The 7,842-nt window shown below is 38.0% G+C and overlaps 1 protein-coding gene across 2 annotated transcripts; it reads right to left on the minus strand.

Moving 5' to 3' along the window:
* Nucleotides 1–2,463: 2,463 nt before the first annotated feature.
* Nucleotides 2,464–7,494, minus strand: LOC133682516 (protein ENHANCED DISEASE RESISTANCE 4-like). 2 transcript variants are annotated; one of them, XM_062105877.1, is made up of 6 exons: nucleotides 6,906–7,494; nucleotides 4,660–6,474; nucleotides 4,194–4,575; nucleotides 3,815–3,875; nucleotides 3,485–3,708; nucleotides 2,464–2,851 (listed from the first exon to the last, which is right to left on the minus strand). In XM_062105877.1, exons 1-6 carry the CDS (start codon nucleotides 7,018–7,020, stop codon nucleotides 2,794–2,796), a joined length of 2,655 nt encoding a protein of 884 aa, XP_061961861.1. In that variant the 5' UTR covers nucleotides 7,021–7,494; the 3' UTR covers nucleotides 2,464–2,793. The 2 variants fall into 2 exon arrangements, with proteins under 2 accessions (XP_061961861.1, XP_061961860.1); XM_062105876.1 differs by having other exon boundaries at nucleotides 4,194–6,474; nucleotides 6,906–7,492.
* Nucleotides 7,495–7,842: the final 348 nt, after the last annotated feature.

A 7,842-nucleotide genomic window follows, 5' to 3' on the forward strand; every position in this document is an offset into this window, starting at 1 on the left:
CAAAAGATTATAATACATTGTCAGAAACATGACATGAATAGCATATTATAAACTAGACTAGAAAAATAAACTGTATTAAAGTATACATAACATAACTATTTCATCCAAATAAACTAACTTTTGGGCATCCAGGCATCCGTGCATGGAAGTAATAATACACCGCATGCTGTAGAATATTTTTTAATAATATATTTTATTTAAAAATATATATTAAAATATTTTTTTAATAATTAATACCAGTACTAACATTAAAAAAAATATTATTTTAAATTAATACTTTTAAGATATATTCGGGAACACATTTTCAAATAAAAAAACAAACTGACGCTAAAAAGGACTAAACATCAGCGAGTTATTGTAATATTACACTGCTTTTTGAGATGCCCGAGAAGGCGCGTGTCGATGTCGGTGTACCTGTTTGTACTTAAATAAACTAGTTACCGGGACCTGACAAAAACACATTATTAGTATTAAAATATGCTCATGGTGATTTTTTAATGACTTTATCAAGATTAACGTGATCTTAATTTTCATATTTATAAACCCACCTCCATACACCAAATTACTTCATGCTCATTGAGAGAGAGAGAGAGAGAGAGAGAGAGAGAGATGTCGTTTCTTTCAGGCACTGCTGATTTTGATTGCAAGAGACTGATGATAATCAATTGTTCAGAAAGCATTTCATCAACACCTTTCACGTCAAGAAAAATAGTAAATGTACAGGCCTAGATTCAAAGTATTGATTGCAGATGAAGAAAGAGGAGAATAACCACCTCTTTGTATGGTTCAAAGTTCAAACTCAAGATATAAAACTTTCCCCAGCAAGGAGAATATTTAAAACGAACCAGCACTTTGATAATTCAGTAAGTTGTTTACTCGTTACCGAGTATTTCTGGATCTTGGTTTTTTTTTTAAAAGAAGGTTTTTGGATCAAGTTTTATTCACACCAAAGATGAAAAGGAGTTATGGGATCTGATCTTACATGCATCGAGGATAAAACTAGTGATTGAGAGGGAGAAGACTGCCATAAAAAACCAAAGTACAACTCAGTGAACCTACCGTTCTGAGTTCAGAACCAATGCTGTTGGTGTTTGATAAGATTCTGGAGGGCCTCATGTGGGGACTGGAAAGTGGAAAGGGATACTGCCCCTTGTATTTTAGCAAATAAAGCAAAAGCTTTGAATAAAGAGCTTTCCAGCACATCAGAGTTTGCCAAATTCCTGAATGCCTTTAATATCCCAGTTGCGTGGGAGGATACTTCCATGACAGGTCAGTGACATTTGCCTTGTCACCAGATACTCTACACCGTGGCATTTACTACTTGCCACCATGCATTTGAATGGGCCATAGAAAATATCATTTGCTGGCACAGATCAAGATGCACTCCGGTGCCGAACATGCAAAGGAAAGGTAATCTACTTTGGGACGTGGGCCTTGTGCCCATCCTCGGGAACTAGGCTCAGAAAGACACGAGCCCAGGAGGGAGGCCCGCATAGCACTGCCACACAGTCTGATCATGTGTGTTTGTGGGGCAATCATTGTTTGCAGTTGGAAGGAAAGGATCCTTCGAATAAACGAAGGGCCACGTCTCTCTGCTTCTTCTGTACTGATAGACCAATGATTGGCTAGGCCAATCTCGTTAAAACCAACTCATAGTCATATGTTCTTTCAGGTCGTACAGTTCCATTGGGAGAAGAGAAAACCATTTCTCAAGTGTCTTTCAAGAGATTCAAAGGTACCGGACTTGAAATGTCTTCTTCTCCCAAATGAGATAGCGAAATGCTTCAAACTCTCCTCGATTTTTTTTTTATTATTACATGAACAAATCTGTTACCAATGACCGGATGTTCGAATCATCGGTTAAACAAACAAGCAACGACAATAGATATTTTAAATTTAACATGCCTTTTAATTTGATGATAAAATCAGATTTCATACATTTAGAAAAATTTAATAAAGTTTCTCGCTTCAAAAGATTTGAACTCAAAACAACAAAAAACGTCACAACATGTTCCTGTAATAGCAGAGAAAATAACTTCAGGACATGGATTGTTTATACATCAAGTCCTAGCTCCTTGTTAAGGTCTTGACAGGTGATATATGGTGGGGGTGAGGCCCATGAACACGACACAGGATAGTCACAGGTTAAGGAAACACCACGAGATGGTTCCATTGGAGAGCAAATTGCGTTGTAAATAATATACTCAACAAGATACCTTCGATACCTTCCCAGATTTTACAGGAGCAAGAAAGAAAAAGGAAGGAAATCGAACCGATTAGTTTACTTGGATATCACTGTTCAATTTCCAAGTTATTTTCAAAAACGACGATCAGCAGGCATTCGGTGCCGCATTTAGATTATTACCATGTAGTGCTCTGCCTACAGAATTTACTTTAATGCTGGATCTACAACAGTAATGAGGTGACTTGAATTTTAAATTGATGAACGAACAAGAACAAGCATTAACAAAAATTGGAAAACAATTGCACAATTACCTCCATTTCGGCAAGTCACAACACACTATCACTTTTTACATGCGCGACCATCAACATACACTAACAAAATATCAAAGAACCAGCCTTATATTTAAGATATAGTTTCCAGACATCAGAGCTATACCTGCTATCCAAAATATAATCACTCATGAACCACAATGTCAGCAACACTTTGTCCAGATCCTTTGAATCCATTGAATGAATGGGCTGTGACGGTGGTTACAAATTCCAACACAGAACAACTCCAGAGTTCCCGCATTACAGAAGCCACATCACAAGCTTTTGACCTCTACAGTTTCATTGCACAGCAGCTTTGGGAACTTTCATGCCAAATCCACGCTTTACCTTCTCAACTCTGTTTGGAAAATCAATGAGATTATATCCTTCCACTTTCGTAACATATTTGTTTTCTGTAAAATATTAGATGACACAACAGCAACCTTCATGAAAGAATGGATGTGTAGGTTCAACCCATGTAATGGACTCACATTATTATGGGAGACATTGATTAAATACATTCCTCTCAGAGATGACGAGTTAAAATTAGTAAACTTTCCTTTTCAGGTGGCTAATGGTACAAAAGGTTAAGAAAAACTTGAGTTGATCGACAAGATATCTAAAACTAATTTAGCAATTATTCAGTACCGTTATGAAGAGATGTAATCTCTTCATGCAAAGTTAGCCCGGTGCAAATAGTAGGGAAAATGCAGTGATGAACATAACACTCACTTGAATAAAAATAGTGTTAAAATTGCATTATTCTTTCTATACCAGTAAAACATTCAGAGTGGTGAGGGAGCCATGATGTTGCTGTGATCCTTTCATTTTTCTTTATGACATAGGCAGTGGTTATAATCAAATGGCGTTGTGATATTACACTCATTGTAAAATAGTTGATGGCAGGATTAAACGGTGCAATTCTCATTCTTTGATAAATTGATAAGCAAAAGGAAATGAGGTAAATGAGCAGTGGAGCATGGAAACTTACGTTGGAGCAAGTTTGCCAAGACTATCCATCTCTTCTCCAGTGTCCTCATCCAGGACTCTTCCAGAGATTTCAACGATGTAAGATCTGTCTCTATCAGTGGGCAGTCCTCTACTAGCCAGCAAATCAAAATCTTTCTGATGAAGCTCTCTTCCATTTACAAAAATACCAGTACTCCCACCAGCACAATTTTCTGGCATGGGATAATTTAATTCTTCAATAAATGGCTGCAAGAAAAATAACAATTGCATAAATATTACTAATAAAACTACCACTCGATGATAATGAACTGCTGCTATTCACACACCAAAAATAAAATGCAGTTGATCTTACAGGAATCATGCCAAGACATGGCCCGCCTGTAACACCCCAAAATCCAGCTCGGTAATCATACCTGGTCAAGGAACATAGTAAAAACCAAACATTAAAACAACCTTTTTTACCTTCTAGAATTATATGCGACCACTAATGTAATTGAGGCACAAAAATAACAAGCATTCAGCCAGCACTAAGCACACTTCAAACACATGCAACATACAAGAACATGTACAATAGCTACACCAATTAATGAATGATTTACATTTCTTCCATGCATGAAAATCATTTACAAGGTTTCCAAAGCACATGGATACCACTACAATCTAAATCCTCAGACAAAAGCATTAATAGCATTCTTATTTGCAACACCTGGTGAATCTGAATGCAAACTTACCAATACTGTCCGGGATGGATTGGTCCAGCTAGTTTTTCAGCTTTCTTTACCAAACGATCTGGTATGTGACGCCCATTAACCAAGACATTATTTCTACCATGCTCGTCTGTCTGGTGAGATCTGGAAAAATCCTTAAAGCTTTTCTTGATAATGTTCGCAAAAAATGAATCACCCCCCTTGTTGTTTCTTGGCTGACTATCTTCTCTGCTCGCATCACCTGAATCTTGGGACGCTGCAGTATTAGAATAATCAGGAAATGACACCTCCATCTCAGTCGCCACCGGAGCCTCTTTCATAGAATTTTGTCGTGTGTTAGCCTTGTTTGTTATCACCCTTTCGTGATCTGCACGATTGCTTCGGTTTCCCTTCCCAAATCGATTCACTGCATGATTATTAGAAGAGTAATCAAAATGCTGCTGAAGAGGTGAACCAGGAGGTGGTGGAGACAGTGAGGCTTGCTGAGTACCATTGATGGGTGCAATTAAAATTTCTGGGATATTTTCATACTCAGATGTACTTGGAGATGAAGAGTGGAAACTTTGTGTCTCCTGAGGATTGGTTGAGTTCAAATGGTGACCTATTGGATCTGTTTCTACTGTTTGGAAGTCATAGCCAGAATTATCATAATCATCAGAAGAGAAATTTGCATTTATCCTGTTAATGTGGTCTTGGGAATATGAAGTGTGGGTTTTTATCATCTCACTGGAGCTGTCATCAACCTCTGTAGGAATCTGTGTTGCTTCTGTGTTAACAGAAAGCATGAGTTTCTTGTTTACAACAGAAAAATTGATCACACTAGAACAGGTGCTGCACTGCATCTTTTGTTGATTGTTAGCCATAAGTAGTACTTTCTTGGGAAGTTGCAGCAGTTCAAAGCAATTAAAACATGTTAAAAATGGAGCGCCGCCAGCTATGGGACGACAACATCTGCTACCACTGGCTAAGACCACTCTTCGAGTATGAGGGCGAGCAAAACCAGCCATTTCAGAGTTGAGATCACTTGGCCATCTTTTGTGGGATTGAGAACTGCGGAAATTCAATTGAGAAGGAACAGGAATCCTGGAATTATTCATGCGTGGGCCAAATGCCGCAGAGTTTCTGTGCTGGTACATTATGGGATTGTTTGACATATCAGGGAACCTTATATTGCCAAAAGAAGTGGGTGGAACTGTTGCTGAAACCCCATGATGCTTCTCATAGCAATGGAAACAAGAACAAGAAGGCTGGTGAAAGGCTGCATTGGATGGATATGGCTCGAATAAATCAGGATTGGTATCAAAGTATTGTCCAGAAAAATATTGATGAGGCGGTTGTTGGTATTGACCAGGTAACTTATGTGGAGTTCTCCTGAGTATTTGGGACCCAAAAGGATCCCCATATCCAGGAATAAGATTTGACTTGTGCACCGAGGGATGAAAGCTATTCATAGCCATTTCATGCCCATTAGTATAAGCAAAAGACTCAGGATGGTGATTGAAATAAGAGGGCCCTGTGGCATGCCTATCAGGTGCAAAGAACTGCATTGAAGCCCTATTGGACATTGAAGAACTACCTTCAAACCATTTATCAGAACCACCATAAGAATCTGGAGGAGCCATTCTCCCATTAAGAGGAACCTTCTCGTTGGGTTTGTCAGCCACATCACAGGACCTGCTAAGTTGTTCTTTTAGCTCATCCAGCTTCCTGAGAAGCTCTGCTCGATCTTTTTCAAGGTACTGAACTCTACTAGGCCCACTCTGCTCATCAACATTCCTTAATTGATCACCATAACCATAAGAAGAATCAAAATTGTAATTCGATGGGCCCTCATCTGGGTAGTTTGAAGTTGAAAATCTCATGCCTTCACCCTCAGATCTCAAGATTCTTTGAAACCCCTCCATTTCACCTCTATCCCCACATTGCCTGCCCGACATCTGTCCAGATCTCCTAGACCCTTTAGCATATCTGATCTGCAAATTCACCTCATCAGGTTCTCTTCCCGCAGCATCACCCCAATCATCTCTATTCCTATCATCTTCAAGACCATTTCCAACGACCCATTTTCCACTAGCAGATTTAGCAGGATTCCGGGATATATCGTCGCGGTCCATATCGTTCTTCTCGTGATTCTTTTCTTCACACCTCAAAGAACCAGCATTCGACTTAACATCTGTATCAGAAGCATCACTCAGTTCAACTACATTTTCCACAGAATTCGGTGAGATGGTAGCAACTCCAGCTACCCTAACTTCATCCGATTTCTCCAATGATAAAGTGTCTGTATCCCGATTCTTATTTTTAGCTGCATTTCACATAAACAATAAATACGACTCTAAAAACTTGGTCCCAAAAAAAAAACTCCAGCAAGTACAGAGATGATTCAATTCATTAATTTCTTCTCTCTCCTTGGTTTCATGATCAATAGAACAGAAATTACAATGAGCTAGGGAGGGAAACCACACATTTCATCTAATAAGATGATAGAAAATCAAATTTCCATTCATTGAGAACAAAAATCTCAAATCAAACATAATGCATCACAACTTACTGCTAATACTCCATAATTAACTGAAAAGGAAACAATCAGCTAGACACCAAATTTTATAACAAAAGCCCAGAATTTCAATTATGAGAAGTAAGAAAAATCAAAATTAAAGACATAATCTTTCTATCGCTTAACCCAATTAACTTTCTCATCAAACAAATAGAAAATTGAGAGAGAAAATCAAGTACCTCGAAGAACAGCACCACAACCACCACACTGATAAACAGAATAGTCAGCAAGCTCTGGAAGAAGGTTTTCACATTTTGGGCACCGTACCAACCTCACTTTCGTTGACTCCGCCATTTTTATTATTAATACAAAGTATGAAACATTCAAACAAATATTTTTTGTTCTTTTTTGTTTATATAAACAATGATACAAAACGACAGGTAATAACACAACAAACAAACACTAGTAGTAACAACGACCTTTCAACCAAGCTTGACAAGAGAACATTTTTAACATGAAAATAAAAAGATATAGGGTTATTGAGAGAACAAGGAAGTTGAGGAGATCAGAGGTTTAAGAAGACATGGTGAAAACGCTAGTCTTCTAGAGAAGGACTTTTGTCTTTGTGTCTGTTCTCTTTTCTCTGGGGAGCCAAACAAGAAAGGTAAAATGGTGAGAGGGGAAATTTTTCTCGGGAATCTTCTAGGAGAAACCTTAGAATTTGTGAAATTCTACTGTTGTTGTAGTTGTTGAGAAATTTGTGTTTTTATGCTGTTTGTGACTTTGTGTTTTGTTTGTTTTCATTATTTTTTTTGTAGAAAAAGAGAGAGAGAGACCCACACAATTCACGGGATCGTTTTCCAATGTTTCAGGCTTTCAGTTGTGAGCTAAAAACGCTTCACGCGACGTCGTATTTCTTGACCGCCAGATTCCTTTCGGGAATCGATGCTTGTCTGGCTTAAAGTAAAAAAGAGGAAAGTGATAAATCAACGACTTTTTGCTTGGAAATGGCTATCAACTCTCCAGATTTTGATTTTTTCAGTTCCTAAAAAGAAAAATTATTACTTAACTCGAAAATAAATACAGAAAATTATTGATAGGGCCTGAAAGTATACATCCCCTCCTTCACACTGTGTGCGTTTTTCCAAGTATAAAAATAACTCCATGGATTAAAAA

Source organism: Populus nigra, chromosome 2 (genome assembly GCF_951802175.1).
Source record: "Populus nigra chromosome 2, ddPopNigr1.1, whole genome shotgun sequence".
NCBI lineage: Eukaryota > Viridiplantae > Streptophyta > Magnoliopsida > Malpighiales > Salicaceae > Populus > Populus nigra.